At 33.6% G+C, this 20742-nt stretch overlaps 2 protein-coding genes across 2 annotated transcripts; one reads left to right on the top strand and one right to left on the bottom strand.

The window, feature by feature from the left end:
- Positions 1-9104: 9104 nt before the first annotated feature.
- Prps (phosphoribosyl pyrophosphate synthetase) lies at positions 9105-11713 on the bottom strand. The gene has a single exon (XM_068766378.1). It carries the CDS (start codon positions 11408-11410, stop codon positions 10382-10384), a length of 1029 nt encoding a protein of 342 aa, XP_068622479.1. The 5' UTR covers positions 11411-11713; the 3' UTR covers positions 9105-10381.
- Positions 11714-12137: 424 nt separating this feature from the next.
- Hinfp (Histone H4 transcription factor) lies at positions 12138-18287 on the top strand. Its single transcript, XM_068766581.1, has 7 exons — positions 12138-12467; positions 12801-12948; positions 14330-14571; positions 14788-14991; positions 15228-15448; positions 16581-16850; positions 17963-18287. Exons 1-7 carry the CDS (start codon positions 12246-12248, stop codon positions 18285-18287), a joined length of 1632 nt encoding a protein of 543 aa, XP_068622682.1. The 5' UTR covers positions 12138-12245.
- Positions 18288-20742: the final 2455 nt, after the last annotated feature.

Raw genomic sequence — 20742 nt, 5'->3', positions numbered from 1 at the left:
CTTCACCTATTATGAATAGATTTTTTTTAAATTTTAGCAATTATGAAAGCCCATTCTATTAATTATTAATAGATAAATTTGTTAAATTTAATTAGATTTCTATATTAAGACCAATTTTCGAGCCTCCCCACATAAATAGGTGTAGTCGATCATCTCACTCACACATACAAACCGGAATTTTCGACACAAATATGCATTTTCATTTATTATCATCAACCAATAAACGACCACTGCAAAGCTAAAGCCTGCTCTTGGCTGCGATGACCGGACATTCGCTGCCCACATTCAAAGACTTCTTACGAAATTTACTGTCTTTGGTCAACGTAGTGGTTGGTCTAATGATGCCGGTTCGTAGTCGCAACTCGAAAACTGTTCTGCCCCAGACCCACCAGCCATGTGCTCTCTTCACTGCCACTTTAGACAAACAATTCTATGAGTAACGTCGATGGTCTTAGTTTTTCTACCGATTTCGCAGCGAAACTCCGAAATTCTCAAAACTCCGCTTTACTAAATATACGGTTGTAAGGTTATTTAAGCGTTATTGGGAACTTTAACTTTATAAAGACAAACTTTTTACTTGTAGTCTTAAAAACACGTTAAATTTATTATTTAGCACGCTTAACTAGAAAGTAATCAAATTGGCGCGAAAAGCAAATGTCAACCTCGTGAACAGATTCACTAAATATTATTTTTACAACTATTTTTACAACTTTATTTACAAATTTTTATTTTAAGCAATTGATTGATTTTTTTACCGACTTTTGCTTTATTCGATTTTCCAGTTATGCGCCAGATAACATTCGTTCATGAAGACGAAAAATACGGAAGTCATTCAACCATACCACAAAACAAAAATTTCCTGTTTAAATTTATTATTGCGATAAAAAAATTATCCAATTAATTAATATATGTAAAACATCGATACGGTCTATTGTTATTGAGTTATATGTATAACTAATTTATTAAAATACCTTTGTGTTAATTTTTCATTTTTATTGAACGATACATTAATTATAAGATATGAAACCAACTCTTGGCTATAATAAATCTTGTTTCCGGACACAATGTCGAAAAACTCTTACTTAACAAATATATAACCTTATGTCTGTCTGCCACACTTGAGCCTGCACACACGACACACTGCAAGCTAAGAGAGAATAATCGTTTTGTGACAGATGATGGACTTCGTATAAGGAGCCACTCATCTGCTCGTGGGAACCCTTTATGATATTTTCCAAACAGGTGTATAAATAGCGATGTAAATTTGTCAATATAAATCGCCGCCCTTAAAGCGGAATTTAAATTATATACGTTCCCCGTATCAACGCCAGGACCACGTCTTACATGGAGCCCCTACGATCTCGATGCACATGTAATGCACTACTCACCTACACATGACACGGCGGTCGCGTCCGCCTAACCCGCGTTCAAGCGAGGGCGATCCGGAGAGGCCTGTGTCTCTCCCGACCGCCGAGTAGTCCTCGCTTCGTGCTACACACTCTACACCCCACTCACTACACTATACACCTACACGGTTATAGTTCTCCGCGTGTAGACGTCTTCGTCGTAACTGAGGTACGATCCCCAGCGTAAAATTTTTAGTCCGTGGACCTCTGTTTCCACGGGCTCAATTTCGATGAAACTGTACAAAGGCCGGACCGGCTAGCAGCACAACATCAAATATATCAAATAGCAATAGCAAATCAATTTAAACATTCCGTATGAACTAGCGATGGGATTTCCATTACAAAACAATGTTAAATTTATTAAGGATAGAGAATATCTCTACTTTGGCTCTCTACTTTTAAATCATAATTGCGGTATTCAATATCTCGGCAAACATGTCATTATGGCGACAGACAAATAGTCTTTTTAAGGAAATCTATTAATAATGACATTTTAAAAACTGTCAAGTTACTAAAATCATACCATTATCTTTCCGATTCACAATTAGAACAGATCTTCCCCACAAATTTTAACTAACTGTAATAAAATTGCCAAAGAAAATTAAAAAGGTTGCAAATGCACATAATGTCAAGAATCTGACAAGACAGAACGGTGAAATAACGTAACTTTATACCAGGGGTCGCCAAACTGCGGCTCGCGAGCCACATGCGGCACTTTGAACAATTATTTTTGGCTCCGATTGATTGTCGAATTATTTCAATATTTAAATTTATATTACCTATGTCAGCTCCTGGGAAATTGAAACAGATTACTGGTGTGAATAATTATTTCACCATAAACTTAACGAAATCCAAACACCGATCATAAGCACTAACCGGCATCTTAAGTAATATTAGGAGTGCTGTCATATACGTGTGCCATTATACGTAACTTCTTCATTATTTTTTGTTTAGATAATTTCAATAAATATGATTTTTGTAAAAAAAAAAAAAAACTTTTTTTGCGTGTTTTAAATGCGTATTCAATTGCGGTTCGCAAAAATATCAAATTTCTAAAAATGGCTCGCACTATTAAAGAGGTTGGCTACCCCTGGTATATACTATGTTATTTGCACATACATAATGTCATGCGTTTGGGTTTAATAATTATTAAAGAATAGGTACGATTTATGACGTACATATGTTATACAAATTTTTATTTCCCCTTTTTGTAAAAAAATTGTACACATGTCTTCCAATTTTCTGCTCCACTAGGTTAACTCTTAGAGAATGAAACCGATCGAATCGAATAGAATGTAAATAAACACCAAGAACATTAAATTAAGCCTGGGACAAATTTTAGGGAACTATCTTTGTGTTAAAATATCTTTAGATTTACATACAATTTTTACGTCAACTAGAATTATCTGTCTCTTTCACTTGCTTATAAAAGGGCGAATGAAAGAGAGCTATATTAACTTTATCTGACGAATATAGTTACAATAACCTTCACACGCTTTATGCTTCCGCATTATTATTTGATGACATAAATAGGCGCTGCGAAGGTAGCCACCAATATGCTATATTATCTCTATTAACAGGCTCTACTAACAGCTTTAGGGTTGAAATGCCTCGAACTAAACTAAATTTGGCGCCTTTTCATTCCATTCTAAACATTTATACTGAAAATTAAATAAAATGAGCAAAATCTAAATTATACCATAAAGAGCTGTAAAAAAATATCCATCTCGCCGTGATGGAAGACTCAAGGTTACCCAATGGAGATGAAGGATGCTCGGAGATCGAATCAGATATGAGAAGAACCAAGATCAAAGACGCAGCTTGAAAAGTTGCTCGTTGGAAGTGACAGTGGAGGGGGCACATCGCTGGTGCAACCCAGGGCCATAGTCGATGGAAGGTTCTCGAGTGGCGTGGTGGTATAGGTGAACCGACGGGCTGCTCTAGACCGATCATCGTGGCGATTTTTAAAGCTGGTTGATATGATGATGTGTGAAGTGATGAAAATTATTGATGAAAAAAAAAATTATGTAGACGCACCTCAAAACTTTGACCCAGCTTGCCCGCCATTTTATTTAGCGCTGTCTTAATATCGTGATATCACATATTACTAAATTAAAGTGATAATATCTCGATTTCGGCAAATGATAAATGGTCACAACAAAAATGTTACTATCGCGTCATATGTGAACCACCGTAATGCCCTTTCAATTGACCCAAACTAAGTTTTGATAATTCATCCTTTTAATATATGTAATTATATTATTCAGGGATCATTGGCCAAATTTAAGAGTCAATTATTATAAGTATAAAACGTCTTTGTATATACCATAAATTAGTCATTACTGAACGCAAACATTAACAAAATATATATTAAAATGATGGTATACATTAAATGAATACTCTGTTTTATCTGGAGCAATTAATGGCTCCAGATATGATGATTTTGAGAGATAGACGTCATTACTGACATTGAATTTTGGTAAAAGGCGCGAAAACCCTATCAATGGTCTAGTGCAGGAGTGAGCAAATTTTTAAATGAATGTGCCAATTTTGATTTAAATATTTTTGGCGGGTCGCAAATATAGTAACACTAATTAATAATTTACAAAACTTTATTTATAATAAAGGCAACAATAAAAAACTTAAAATAAAAAAGAGATTTCAAAAAAAAAATTAAAGTAAGATGAAAACATACAGGTCTTTACCTGTACAGAAAGATACAGAACAGATACAGAAAAAACGAATTTACATGAAAATTAAATAAGAAATTTGGCACTTCTTTTCTTATACAAGCTGATCAATGTCAGCCGGAATTAATGGCAGCCACACGTACGAAGCTCTCTAATCGTGTATCGGTCAATATCAAATGGGTGATGGGTGGACATTTTTTAAAATTGTCACATAGTATAAGTAACTCGATGCAAAATATATTTCTTTTCAGTGTACACTACCATTTAATTATAATTAATTTTGTAACAATATATTGATATGAAAGTCGATAATACAGATTAAATTTTAGAAATGTTTGAGATGCCGCAAAAACACATTAAAAGGGCCCGCGGGCCTCGTGTTGCTCACCACTGGTCCAGTGAATTCCTCAAAACTCCTCTTTCAAATTAAAATAGAGGTATCGATCTGATAGCCAATAAAGGAACAGAAAATATTTTGGTCGCCATTTTGTCGAACAAATGTGGGCCACCATCATCTTTTTATATATATATTATTCATATAATTCGTACATGCACCTGAGGCAAATAGTAAAACTAAGTAAGTTCAGTCATCGAATCCATTTCAGCTGGCAGCGTTTACGGACCTACGAAATGTCTTAGCCTATATCTGTCAGTACTTAAAGACGGAACCAATATGTTTTACTAGTACTTACAACGTTGAAATGTAGTCCCTCAGTCTAGATGTCATTGAAAAGCTCACGGTCGCTCACCAAGCCAGGAGTGAAGAGGGTCTTGGATGAGTGAAATTAACCGGCATAAACCAGCGAATTGGCAAGTTGAAATGGCAATCGGCAGTCAGATCAGATGGCCACTGGGTCCTTAAGATTCTGGAGTGGAAACCACGGATCGGCAAACTCAGCGCAGGACTTTAGCCTTCAAGACACACAGATGACCTTGTCGAGGTTAACGGCAGACGCTGAGTGCAGGCCGCTTCCAACAGGTCCTATTGAAAATTTGTAGAGTAGGCCTATGTCCAGCAGTGGGTGACGTCTAAAATGATGATGAATTAAGAGTACCGTAACGTATCCATAATACACTCACATTACAAATTATGATTTATTGAATGGACTACCTTTATTAAAATTAAACAGGAAATGGCAATGCCAACCAATTGCAATCCGCTAAAAGCACGTGGCACGTGTTTTACGTTACTTGGCAGACAAGTTGAGGTTTTAAGCGTGGGACATTTAAAAACAAAACAAGATGTTTGTTTATACGATAAACATTGTCCGACTTAAATATGTGCGCACTTGAAGACGGCCTTGACCACGGTTAGGCGTCTTTGTAAACATAAACAGGTTTAACATAAAAGGTACCAATGGGTGTATGAAAAAATTAATATTAATCGTTTCAAAAGTATATACTTTCGTGTTGATCAAGGAACGAATGGGTTTGTTTTTAAATGAGTCGCAAAATGCCTTTATGAGAAAAAATTAAGGAACTTAAAATAATGACTTGCTAATCAATAAGTTTATAATAATGTTACGTAAGTCCATAAAAACCTTAGAGATTTTTCTAGGAAGTGTAGATATACATGTACGCGATGTAAATATCAAAAGCAAAAACAGATTTTGTATACCCATGTCTTAATAAATCATTCTATGTGTAATATATTATACACTTTTACAATGGGATCCTAAATGTTGAGCAAATAGTTTCGATTGTTGAATTTAAAAAAAAAAAACAAAGAATATCTGTACTAAAGGTCACTAGGCCGTAAATTACTTTTTGAAAAAATCACGCTTCAGAAATGATGTGTTCGCATCCAGATTATTTCAATCTTAGACAAATAAAATATTTTTTAACAGTATTAAGAAAGTTTAGTGTTTTTTTTTTCGTCTGTTCTCAGATCTATTATCCGAACGGGTCTTAGATTTATCTCAACGAATTGAATAAAGAATGTTTGAATTTTTACGCTATTAGCTATACTGCGATTTACAAAACTGCTATAACGCTGTCTATTAAAAATATATTTTTTTATTGTGGAAACATAGTGCTGAGACTAAACCTTAACAATTAATAAAAAATAACTCTAAGGCTTCATAGTGAGCCCCGCTGGGTTCTAACACACATATATACACACACACACATATATATATATATATATATATATATATATATATTGACATCTCAGGACACCGGACACCGATCTGCTCATTTGGCGGACACTTAATGCAGTAGGACTTGTACTAGGTAGGATACCAAACATCGGCTTAATGGTTGCTATATTTAAGTGAAAAAGCACAAAGGATATTTTATTTAAAGATCGTGCAAAGTATTTAAAAGAAATTACATTTTAATTCACCTTCATTGCACCCGTTGGAAGACATGTTAAATGCCTCCCCCATGATATTCCAATAGGTCCGATTGAAAGCGGTTTGCATTGTAATTAAAACACCTTAAATTTATTTGTGTAAATTTAATGTTGAAAGAAAAAGTTTCATTCTTTTAAAAAAATCACTACATATTATGTATCTAGATTAAACGTCACTAAATGATCCTGCAATGGTAATTTGGGATTCCGTTCACGTTTGACTGACCTACTGCTTTGAGAAGGTTATAAAGAGATTTCACAGTTATACTTCTCGCTCTTATGACAACCATACAGATATTCTCTATGAATTATTTCCTAGTCATTCCTTTAACTATGTCGTACCACTTGTTCACCTTAATTATGTGGTCTTTAGCTACATTTGTTTCCATGGAAACAGTAAGTCCTGTTGGTCATAGCTATATCCTAACAGAGAAGAACAGACATTCATTTTAAGTCTTTTCATTTATTCATCTTCTACATGAAACACAAAATCGCTACTACGTTTAAATTTATTGACAGTTATAAAACGACAAAATATATTAAAACGTGATTGGCTACAGCTGTAAAAGCTATAAAGGGGTGAATAACAGCAAAAAACTTTGAAGTTTCTACATATATTTTTAATAACTGTGTATAAAATTATCACTCTTCAAGACTTACCCTTCCCCCTTCCCCTCCCCCAAATTTCGGAACGATAACCGATTTTTCGCTGCCCGCATCCAGCGACTCTCCGCGACCTTGACTATGCCGTCAGTCCATCTATTTAGACACCATTAGAGAACCTAAAATAAAAATAAAATTGCTAGAAATACATAACTTAATTTTATATTTTTCAGGACAATAAATTTTGGCAGTACAATCTTCAGGGATAGGTAGTAAACAATAATTAGTTTTAATATGTAATAAATCAAATTACGCACCATACATTAATTGACAGCCAAAGAGCGCCTTTCAAGCTTATACATCTATAACTAAAAACGCCAAAAACAGAGATTCGCTTCTGCCCATAAAATTTATTAGCAGTTATAAAACGACGAAATATAATTGAGTACATTTATACATAGATGTTTTTGTTTTCTTTACATCTTGGATGACGACAAGACGCGCCTACAAACAAACATTTTACATCATTGTGACCTAAGGTTAAGTATATTTATACTTATCACCCTGATGCAACTTTATGATAAACCAATCGCAAGTAATTTTATTAAAACTTAAAATAGTTTAGGGAATTAAAATATGTAACTGTTAAATATCAAACTAAACTATATGTTTTTTTCTTGCATTTGTTCCCAAACTTGTTTTTTTATTTTCTTCCGTAAACTATTGTTTTTCTGTCATCATATTATCGTTCGATTCTTCAGATAATCAAATATGACTGGAGACAATTTTTTTTGATCTATCCCTTGATCCTACTGTCCTTCGTTTTAAGCTCAAATCTAAATTAACAATCGTGCGAACAAGAATACATTTAAATTTTACCAACTTCTTTTGGTCCAAAAGGAAGGAACCGAAGTGATATTCGGCTGAAACACAAGACGCAATTGACATTTTATAAATAATTAATAACTTTTTTTCTTATTTTTCGCATTTATTAATTTCTAGCATAAATATGATTTCAAGTTTTAAGCAAATATTTGTGTTCAGATAAAATATCGATATGTATTACGACATCAATTTATAAGAAACTTTTTCATTTTTTTTTTACTAGAATTGGAACCTATTAACAAAAATATTACTTTACCATAAAAATGTAAAATATTAAATAAAATTACATTAACAAATATATATTGGTTAATTTATACCCTAACAACTACTAGAAAACATACAAATGCTATGAAAATAAGATCATTTATATTGCATTTATAAATAGATCTATTTTTTATCACTTCTATATTTGACATGTTCACAGACCATCTGGAACTTTGCCATTTATTAGTTGCTTTTTTTGACTTAATGGCAGATGTCTGAGCGACTTATTGTTCTCCCAATTGATTGATATAAAACATGTTGAATTATGTTCCCAATGATAATTAAATAAAACAAAAAGAAAATATGACAGGTATTTAGTGATGATGCGATTTGTCTTACTTAAATGTATAGATTTCATGATTGAAACACTCACTTTATATCTATAATGCAGCAAAGGTTAACAGATTTTTATTCGACAAAAAAGTTTCTAAGCAAGAATATCAGACGACTCTTCGAATTAAGAAAGATATACTAATAGATTGGTTGTGTTAAAAATTTAAACTCATTTGCTGTCGATCAATATACAGTTCACCCTATCGTAAATAACGTGTTTTAAATTCGTATTCAAAATCCGAACACTACATACTAAAATTAATTATTTTTTACTATCTGTGCATGCAGACTTTGTAGTACCAGAAACTATTGGCCTGGTGCGTTCCTATAGAAAATAGAAAAATTTAAGTGTGATCACTTCATATAGTGTACCCTCAACTCTTGAAAAGTTTTTAAACATAGCTGATCACCCTGTATTTTAAAAAAAAACTACATAATTTTTTTTCAAAGAAAGTTGAAATCAACTTCTCAATAAATGAAAACAATTGGTAGTAAATCAAACCATAAAGAAATTAATAAGAAAACAAAATCAAAGACAATGGCAATTATTTTATTACCTAAATACTCTTGCATTTTAGACCAAATATACATAGCATTGCTACAAATTTAGAAAATCCATCTTATTTTACAAATTTGGGCAAAAAGCCAATGTATTAAAAATGTAATTGCAAAGTACCTTTTTACAAAATGTTCTTTTAATTTCATTGGACATTAAAATGACTCCAAACATTTTAACAATACAAAAACTGTTGATAGCATAGTCTTATGTAGTAACTGTTGAATTCATTAAGAGATAAAACAAATTTCATCCATATATCAAAGCTAGTTAAGCCTTATTTTTATCATTGAAATTGATTAGTTCACAACTAATTCTTATGTTTTACCAACATGTGTTTTACACCATATTATCCGAGCTAATATCCAAACACAATTGAACACAGCTTTAGAAAAAAACAACATAAAATCTAGTAAATATCTTCCTTCATCTATTACTTTTTAAATCTAACAATGTCTTTTGAATAATGAATCTTGTCAGACATGAGAAACTAGGGGCTATAACTAAATCCTAAACTAAACATATAAATGCAAAAATAATTGAAATGTTAATTTAGTTTTATATACTTATAGCAAATTATTTGTCTCCTTTACCGAATACATAGGATAGATTATGAAATGGACTTGTAGACAAATTAATATTTTCATGCCAATACATAATTATAAATGACAGTAGATACTATTCTTATATTTATCTTATGAGATTATAGTAAAAAAAATAACATTTGGGTTTAAAGACAAAAAAATGATTGAGTTTAAATTGAGGTGAATTGTTGATTACACTAACATGTAATATGTTAAAAAAGTGAGGTTCCAAAGTCATGTGTCTATAAATTGTTTGTTATTCTCTCTATCAATAATAAGTCTAATAAAAAAAAACCTAGAAACAAATTTATGCCATTTTATTGCATCACCTCCCATCTTAACAGATTATGCATTTGAGAAATTAATTATAATAGCTCATTACCATTCATGGTCATTTTAATTATGTCAACCAAATCATACCACATTTACTTTCAGATGAAGTACTCTTATGTATTAGAAAATGTGAAATTTGAACCAAAGATATATTTATAAAAATATATTAAGTTATTGTCACAAAACTATTTTGATATGATGATAATATATATTTTAATATTTAAACATGGAACATGTTAGTGTGACAACAGTAATAAAAAATGTTTACCACAAAAGTATAGTTTCAATAAGGTTATGATTGATCCTACGGTAACCAAACACAAGCAAAAAATATGTTAGTGTCGGAACCAAATAACTTATCACTAGAAATTATACTAATACGGAACATTAGAGAATAGGTATGAGACAGATTCCCCGTTATGTGTACGTCGTACAGCCTCAGCAAGCATCATTGATACATCAATGCACTGGATTTTTGGGCATTCCTGCATGTGCCTCTCTTGTGGTATTGTATTTGTAACAACAACTGCCTCCAAACAAGCATTATTAATGCGGGAAATTGCCGGACCAGAGAAGATACCGTGGGTTAAAATTGCATACACCTTTGTTGCACCTGCTTCTATTAACTTCTCTGCAGCATGGCAAATAGTTCCACATGTATCAGCCATATCATCAACTAGAATAGCTGTACGATCTTTCACATCACCAACTAGTACCATTGAAGCAACTTCATTTGCCTTTTTTCTCTCTTTATGGATAAGGGCAAATTCAACATTCAGACGATCGGCTATAGAAGTCACTCTTTTTGCACCACCCGCATCTGGAGATACAACAATACTTGTCTTCCAGTCTGTTATGTTTTCCTTGATCCATTTTAGTACGGCGGGTTCAGCGAAGAGGTTATCAACTGGTATGTCGAAGAAACCTTGTATTTGGGACGCATGAAGGTCCATCGTTATAATATGGTCAGCGCCAGAGACTGAGAGGATGTTGGCGACAAGTTTAGCAGTTATGGGCGCCCGGCTTTTATCCTTTTTGTCCTGACGCGCATACGGAAAGCAAGGAATTACAGCAGTCACGCGAGACGCCGATGCAATCTTACACGCGTTAATCATAATTAGGAGCTCCATCAGGTTGTCGTTGATTTCACCGCTGCCACTTTGTACAATATAAACATCTTCACCGCGAACAGATTCACCGATTTCAACACATGTTTCCATATTACTGAATTTTTTGGTTACAACCTTGCCAAGATCGATGCCGAGACGATCTACAATTTTCTGTGCTAAGTCAGGATGCGAGCTACCGCTGAAAACTTTGATGTTCGGCATTCTTGTAGTTAGTGGTAACGAGGGATGATCTAATTTATTCACTACTTCTTCGAGTGTAATAGTTGATTTCATCAGCGCCGGACAATTGACCTCCGCTCCGCCGTCCGCAGTGTATGCGACAACAATACTGAGTTATCGAGATGAACTATTTATGTCTGCCTAAATAATGATAACAAGTATATATGACAACGTGGGACTCTGCTTACACAATAATACGCCGCACGAGACCCTCTAGCTTGTACGCACGTTGTATTTCGTTTAAATGACAATATAAAGACATAAAGGACAAATAACTTAGTCGATAAAAATACTTTTTATATTTAAAGTATCAGTACAAAATATTTAGAAAAATGCATACAATCCATTATTGTAGCAAAGTAAGAGTTTATATTAATGTTTTAATATAACACTGTAATGAAACCAACCATATTACATAAACATGAACATACAATAAATATCCGAACGGGCATAATACCAGCTTGTAAAAGTTTTAATAAAGAGAAAATGATTTTTATGGATAAATTATATAATTTGTTGTATTTTCGAATATATAATAAACGACAAATCAAGAAAATATAAAGAGTTTTGAAAGATAGTTTTATAAATTTCATCATGTTTTTTAATTTACTGTACAAATTAAAATTGTTAATTTATTTTAAAGTGTTCCTACTATATAAAAGTGAAATTTCTATGCTAAGTTTTTTAAAAATTAAGTTGGCTCGATGGCTGTAACAGAATGGATGAATTAAGATATGAATGATTAAAGCTGTCAGCTGTGTTTTAGAAGTTTGCGCCAGTTTATAACGTTCAGAGGTGCATATGATCTATGTTATTAATATTTATGAAACCGCTATTAGTTAAAAATTGTTACATCGTTAAGAGTTATGTACTTTAAAGTGATACTACAATGGATAATCCAAAAGTAAACTTAAAGTTATTGCGGTGCGCGGACTGGTTACAAAAACAAAATGAACAGGAACCGAAAAAGTTGTCGTTGCAAAATAAAAACGATATACAATTTATTATTCAAACTAACGCGGACAGGAAGAATTTCCTTTTAGCGGCTGCTGAAGACGAAGCTACGGTACCTGCAGGAGTAGATGAAACAGAGACGGACCCAAAACCAGTGGTTAGTAACTTTAAATGAATGTTTGACAAATTTCATGTGTGTATTTTAAATTAATGTTAATTATTATAATTACAAAGAAAGTTATATAATTGTTTATATTCCACTTTGATAGAATTTTTTGCTTGTTCATCTCACGCTTATCGTAAAAAAATCTTTTTTGTTATTATATACGTAGTAGTGATTTAAAGATACTCATAGCATAATACAAAAAGCGATAGCCTAGTTGTAATATAATGCAACTTGTCGGAAGTCACGTATTCAATTCATAGAAGTCGACATTTTTAAAGAATACATTATAAATATAAATATCATATGAATTCTATATTTCCTCAGCCATTACGTCGTTTACGTATTGAAGAATTGTGTTTGGAATGTGAATGGCATTCTTGTAAATGGAAGTTTGAAGACTATGAAGTATTCCAGAAACATGTTACCAAACACATATCTGACCTGCATGTAATAGAAAAACAAGAAGAAAATAGTAAGTCAAAATTTTTATATTTAAAGGTTTATCTCTATAATGAGCAAACTCTTTAGATAAGCATGCATTCATACATTTAAACTATAGTCACTACTGACTTGTGGAACTATGACTGCCTTCAAAGAAATACAGTTTCTAACTTATTCACATACAGGTACCCCATAAATAAAATAAAAACAGGTGATTAAGCCAAAAACTAATCCAAAATATTATGTCACAAACTTTAAAAATATTGCTATCTATCTGTCTTGTCCCCACAGGCTGGTTTCTGTAACCAAGTGACTGTATGGTTATTTTGGCAAAAGGATCAGCTTTAATGAAGCAAACCCAAGTCGTCAAGAAGTCCCAGCAGGCCCTTGATGTCACCCGCAATGTCAGGGAGGCCTCTGGTGATCTGAGATAGGTAGCCCTGTAGGATGCTACCCTTGTATACTGAAGTAGTAATTGAGCAGCATTATCAAGGCATAGAGTACTCTCCGTAACACCTAAAGTGACCAGATGTTTGTTAAGAAGACCATGACTAGTTGAGACCCCTGCCACAAAATGCAAGTTGGGGTTATGACAGCAGGGTATAGGAGAATCACCAGATAATGGCATTGTTTCTTTTGTTTGTTGGCATACCTCACGGTTTGTCCATTGTTCAATATGTTTACACCTAGTTCACTCAGATAAGAGAAATCTGGCCTCATCACTTGGTAGAAGGATGATGGGCTCCAGGCAATGAACAACTTTATTAGAGAAGGCAGGTTTATCATAGCCTCAATGTTAGAAGTTGGTGTGGTTCTCAAGTAACCTACCACTACCATGTACAGTTTTGTCTGGAGTCTTAAGATTTTTGATCTGGCAGTTACCTGGATTGACTGATGGATGACTGTTTAGTACAATTAGAGGGTGATGGTAGGCATCAGACCTCATTTCTTACTTATTATTCTTTTTCTGCATTGCCTTAAAACCATGCACACCTCCTTTGTTCTTTTTGTTAGATGTGAGCTCCAGTCCAGGTACTGAACCTTCAGTCCTTTTGACCATTTTTAGTGAACATAACTAATTGAGTCTTTGTGGGGTTAATATTCTTTATAATAAACATAATATTTATATATTAAAACATTACAAAGTAAAATAAAAGTGTGCACTCTATGATGTCCTCACATTACTGTAATTTCTCTGTGACAGACAAAAATTTATATTGCAATTTGAAAGAAATAAGCACTGTTACTTAGACTATTTATTTAAAATGAAGACACTACGTCTAACACCAGTCACAACCTTCTACATCGCCTAATTTAGGCTTTACATTGATTTATGGGAGAGTTTATGTATAAATATCTATATAATAAAGTATATGTTGGAATTAAATCGTTTTTAATTAAATCTTTTTCAGAAGAATATGTCTGTCTATGGGATGTATGTGGCCATAAAACAACAAACTTTGAAGAAATGGTCCGCCACATAAATTATCATTCGTATCATGCAAAACTGATGGCCATTGGTTACAATGGCAGGGCCACTCTAAACCTGGAGCGGTGTAAGAGGGAGTCAAGTAAACGGAATCAACTGCCTCCATACATTAGTGAGCATAATTGCCTGTGGGTCGGTTGCAAAAAAAAATTTAATTCTATGCAGGTAATAAAATTTTATATAGTAATTATATTAATGAACAGATCCTAGGAAGAACTTGGGTTAGGATAACCAATCATAACCGTGTATATGAGATGTTAGTGTTCCCTTAAACAATTAGTTTATTAACAGAAGACATACTTTATTATAAACATATGTTAACAAAACACCCTGTATAAATAAGGTATGATATATAAAAAATGTGGTATCACTTGTCTACAGACATTTATTGATCACGTGAGGATAGATCATGTGGAGTTTTCAAAGGGACTTTGCTCCTGGGCTGGATGCGGAGCAGTATTCCCACGGCGTGCTCTACTCAGAGCGCACATCCGCACCCACACGGGGGAGCGTCTCATCGCCTGTTACCACTGCGGCCAGCACTTTGCCAACAACAGGAAACTCTGTGATCATTTACGGAGGCAGGTAATGATTTTTTATTTTCTTAAAAGCAATAACTTCAATCCCAAGTATGTAATACTTTATGGTAGATGATTCGTTTCACATTGATCAACAATGTAGTCGAAGTTGGAGAAGTTACTGGATGTGGGTAGTGCAAGACTGGTCGTTGCTGTTTCTAGGAGAGACCTATACGTTGTAGTGTCTATCCGCTTACATGATGATGAAAGAATAAAAGTTGATAAACAATTTCACTTCAACAGAATGTGAACCCTCAGCAGTGCTACCATTGCTCGATATGCGGCGTGAACAGCGCTACCGAGTACCTATCGCGCGAGCACTCGCGGCAGCACGTGTCGGTGTACGTGTGCGCTCTTTGCGACATGTCCGCGCCCAGCGTCGCTGCGCTTGCGCAGCACGTGCGCTACCGGCACCTCGGCCGTGACGCCGCGCGCCTCTTCCCCTGCCCACACTGTACTTACAGGTATGACGCCGCACTGCCAATATACACTCTGCCCCTCTCTTCGCCTGCTTGTTTGAATTCGAAGAGACCCACTTTGAATTTAAATGCTTGTCGCTTAGTTAACTTAGGCAAGGCAGCTAGTCAATAGCCAACGAAATCAGGGTTTTACCTTAGGAGTTTTTTCTTAATTAATTCTAGTATATACCGGTAGGACATTTTCTTTACAATTTTTTTTTTCGCGTTTACTGAGCGCAGGTAGTTGGGAGAGGAATTTGCCGCTATTTGATACAGCTCTTGTCCTAGTTTTTCTTTTGTCCTAGCTGTGAGTTCCAACAATTTTCTATTATTATTTACAATTTAGCTTATAGGTATATATAGCTAAAATTTATACACATAATAATATAATTTAGAACTTTTACTCATTTATACATTAATTGGTGCACATTATTTTAGACAAAGAACATAAAATGCTGAACATAGGTCTCCCCATATGTTTTTAAAAGGATTGCTTGGTAGCAACCAACGCTCAGTGACAATGACTTAAACCAAGTAGTAGCTTGCCCATGGATTCACTACTATTACTTTTTATAATATTAAAATAATTAAAATATTTAAAAGTACATATTTATACACACTTAAATCCTCTTTGAATAGTATTTTGAATTTAAAAATTAATTATTAATTGTACCTAGTTAAAAAGTCAAATGGTATAGTGACCATACTTTACTTACAAATGTAATGTTTTAGTCTAATGATTTGATTGTTTATGAGTGTGCCTAGTTTCATTCATTAATTCATTGATATTAGCAGATAGACGCCCACTTCAAGGCCTAGGCCCTCTCCAAAGATGGCAACGATGATAAATCTTTCGCTATCTACATCCAGCGACTTCACTCGACCTTGATTATATCCATGGTCTACCTAGCTTTCACGCCGCGTAAACTGGTCCCGTCTACCATCAGGTACACGAGCGATATGCACGCCCACTGCCACTTCCGATGAGTAACTTCCGAGATACGTCAGTGACTTTGGTTCTTCTGCGCATTTCCTCATTTTTGATTTTCGCTCCATTGCACTCTGGGTGGCCTAAATAACATATTGTATTACTATAAATAAAAATTTGTTATTGGGGTAAAATTTTCTTTCCTTACAGAGCGGTAACAAAGTGTGATCTTCGCAAGCACATACCGACTCATACGAAAAAGAAGAAGAGGAAAGCGAAAGAAGAAATGGCCAGCGACGGTGACCTGTCGGACGGTGATACTGACGACGGAGTGCGGAAAAAGCCCAGAGAGGCAAGGAAGTACGCCTGTCATATGTGTCCGGAGAAGGAGACCAAAGTGTTCTCCAGGGGCAGTCGGTTGACCACCCATCTAGTTAAAGTTCATGGTGCTCAATGGCCTTTTGGCTATAGTCGATTCAGGTATGTTATATACAGGGTCTCTGGTGGCAGATTTGTGTTTTCAAATTTAAAATAAATCTAGTCAAAGCATAAGACCAGTGTTTCTCAACATTTTTTGTGTGATATCCCTTTAGACTCTTTATATATTTGGTTCAGTTAGGTTCTGATAGGTTTTATGAAATAATTGCTGGGAAATGTATAGAATTTACATATTTATTAAATCAACAAGCTTTTACAACAGTTTTATTAAACACTTATTTCAAAGTAACACCAATTGATCACTGTGAAACATAACAGATGTAGTAATGGGCCATTTTGAAATGTCTGGAGTACACAGCGGTGCCTGCTATCTGTTATAGACAAGTTTACTTGATGACGCCAAACACTTTATGTTGTTATTTTGGTCTCGTCTTGCATTTAAATGGCCCAGAAAGAAAGGGCTAAACTCGTGTCGAATTCAGTTTCGATTTGCCCCTTTTGACAGTCAAAGAGGAAGGAACTGTGAAGTGTGGGCCCCACGTTGGGAAACACTGTCTCTAGTCAAGTCTACAGTAAACATGGTTCAATCAGGTTGATTTATCAACAAATAATTTCTTTTAAATACAATAATAGGTCAAGAAACAAGTCTTTTCGCAAATAGTATGTATAAATTTATATAAAATCTGTACTGAGATATTAAGAGTGATATAAGTTTCTTTTTAAAATATTCTTGGAGACTATATTATGGAACTATATTATGAATGAAATACATTCATAATATAGTTCTTTTATTAACACTAAATATACCATTACGGGTCAAATGACCCATTTTGATATTTTGCATTAAAAATTTAAACAACATGATGAGCTATGGATCAAAAATTTTTGTATTTTGCGTTTGTAAAAGAAATGATCAATGTACCTTTTTGTCTAAAAATATTTTCCTTCCTAACTACCATATTCCATACGTTCTAGTAGGACCCAATAAGTGTTGGTATAATTAGTGTTAATAAGAAACGTTCAAAGTGAATTAAGTGTACATAACGCGTTATACGGGGTCACGTGTGCGCATTTAAACGCAGAACTAGTCCGTGTCATTTTTTCGTTTTATATTGTTGTCAAAGTAAGAGACAAGTACATATTACTTATTTTAGGTACCAAATAAGCAAGGACGGTATATACAGATTGACTACAACTAGAATTGAAGAGATTGAGATTTCGAAGAAGATCGTGGACGGATACAGCGACCCGAAGGAGTCACTTACCAACTCCTACGAGTTTGACTTGCAGCAAGTGGCCGGGCCCACAGAGATTTCTCCAGCTCATATCATGATTCAACTGAAGGGTGTCGACGGGAAAGAGATTCAGCAAGAAGAGAAAGAGAAAGATAGTGCAGTAGAGATAACCATGTGTGATGTAGACGAAGTAGGTAATATAATTAATTCAGAGGTTATAAACTCTGATGTACTTTATACTTGAAGAGTGAATGTATTATCCTTACTAACAGCACCCGGCGATATATATATTGCACATCGATCTTTGGAAAGAAACAATTGGCTAACTTCGGCTTCGTAGAGCGTTGTCTCTGTCGCTCACTACCTATGTGACGTTTTGTTAGTCGTATTTCGTGCAATATTTATCGCCCAGTTACTGTATCTATCTCATTCGTCCATTAAAGATTTAGACCAATTTTAGTTGTTACTTTAAATATATTGATAGTATCATAAATAAAAGTTAATAGAAAATTACTTGAGTAATTTAAAAAAAGTATATAGTTTTTATACTCCTTGTGATGTTCTTTCATCATTAGAGCTGGTATTATTTGAGATTTTGGTCTAAAAAATGATCAATCATCTTATTTAAAAAGTGTCCAAAAATCAATGCTTTGATGAAATGATGTGATATGGCTGGTAAAGGGTATTTACAAAATTAATTTAAAAAAATCTATGTTATGTATTAGGGGGACTGGAAAGTAATGTCGTTTCTGTCGAAATATTTTACAGAAAAACCGATTGATTTTTGCCGCTCCGACATTGAAAATTTGTATACTAGATGGCAAAAGATAATGAAGGTGAATACATTGTTGTACATAATTTAACTTAAGAAAGCGACATTACTTTCAGGTTCCACTAATATTATATTATACATATTAGTGATGAGAAAGCGTTATTTTGTCTCAAAATCAGGTTAATTTGAATTTTGTCTTTTGTATGTAGTATGGATACTAAAGTGAACATGAAAGTAAAAGAAATAAATATATAAGTAAGGATTTATAGAATTAAAAATTCCTGGACAATGAGTCTTCTGATTGCTCCGTCAGAAAATTGGAGAGAAATGAAAGTGTTCCATGTTCCGGTCATACTTTATTTTTGTGTCCTTATTCTGAAACATTCTATACTTATAGACAAAATTTCCTTCTTTTATTATTGATATTTATAAAAGCCTACCTACTTTCTACCTTTACCCTATCTTCGTTTCAGCCCATATACACCCATTGCAATGCATAGGCCTTTCCTAAATATATCTAGCAAGATATACAATAATCACCACACTTGGCAAGAGGTAGGCAATCGCAGTGTGGTATTATGGCATGCCAATGATACTGCTGGCCATCCTCTGGAAACTTGTAAGCAGTGGCAATTCCATATAAAAATGCATAAAATGTGATTATCATATAAGACTGTATCCTGAGAATTGAACCAGTGACCTATTATCGCATGTCTCAGTCCTCTACCACTACCACTGCTCACCTTTACTATTTATAAAGTCTTTATTATGCTTAGTTACTATTCTCCTTAACCGCACAAAGAGCTGTGGTTTACAATAAAACACTACAATGTTTTAGTATAGCAAAAATTTTCAAAATAGAATAGTTTTTTAATTACTTTTCTGATATTTACCACTACCTGCCATAACTCTATAACGGTTCAATGTTTATTTATGGGTTATATATAGTTATTTGCTAGTATAGATGCAATCTAGAAATTTCCATACCAAGTCTATCAATATTTATAATCTGTAACAGTATAAACTGTTACCAAACACATATTATGCAAGGGAAATGTCATTCTGTTAAAAGGACCATAGACCTCCTGAATACACTGTACTTGTTTTTATTTTAAGTGTCTTCGTGAATATTTTTTTAAGCATACTATAACATTTTTTTATTAAATTTTATGTATAAAGAAAAATATTTTTCACAAATTTAATTGTTTTATTTCAACATTGACCTCAAAAATGAAAAATATTTATTACCATCAATGTAAGACTAGGTATAATGTTATATACCCTTTTGCATGTTACAGTTGTATTCCATCATAAATGACATATCGTATGTGAATGTACTAGCTCTACCTTTAATATAATTTAGTTGAAGTTTGATGTTTTGTTTATGACTGGTTTAAGCGATTTACGCACATTGTGTTCCTAATTGTGTAATAAAAACTTGTTTTGGTGAATTCCATGGAAAAATCATAGAACAGTAAGTTTGTATAAAAATATGACATGTAAAAAGTATGTTTCAGATAACCTATATAAATTCTCAAAGATTTTCAATGCAGTTCAAAATAAATTATAGTGTAAGAAATTATATTCAAAAGTAAAATCGTAACTTGATTTATACAGAATTCCAATTACATTCCGAGAAAACTTTCCAGATCTATTTGTTTCTTTTCTGTTTTAAAAATTAGTGCCCCTAGTAATATCTGTGAAAAGTCCTGTAATAGAAATCACAAATGTTTGGATTGTCATTTTGACAGATAACACTAAAACATATTATATATATGTTGGCGTGACTGCAAAATTGTAAAAGTTTAAAAATAGACATAACGTAGTTGTTAAAAGTTATTATTGATGGTGGACGAGTATAAGTTACTTGTTGGGTAAAAATGATAAGGCACAAAAGAAAATTACGTTGTTGATCAGATAAGACGTA

This window comes from Battus philenor, unplaced genomic scaffold, assembly GCF_028537555.1.
Source record: "Battus philenor isolate CCGP_79_NKW_IND1 unplaced genomic scaffold, ilBatPhil1.0.hap1 SCAF_21, whole genome shotgun sequence".
Lineage (NCBI taxonomy): Eukaryota > Metazoa > Arthropoda > Insecta > Lepidoptera > Papilionidae > Battus > Battus philenor.
This window is presented reverse-complemented; position numbering and strand designations above follow the sequence as displayed.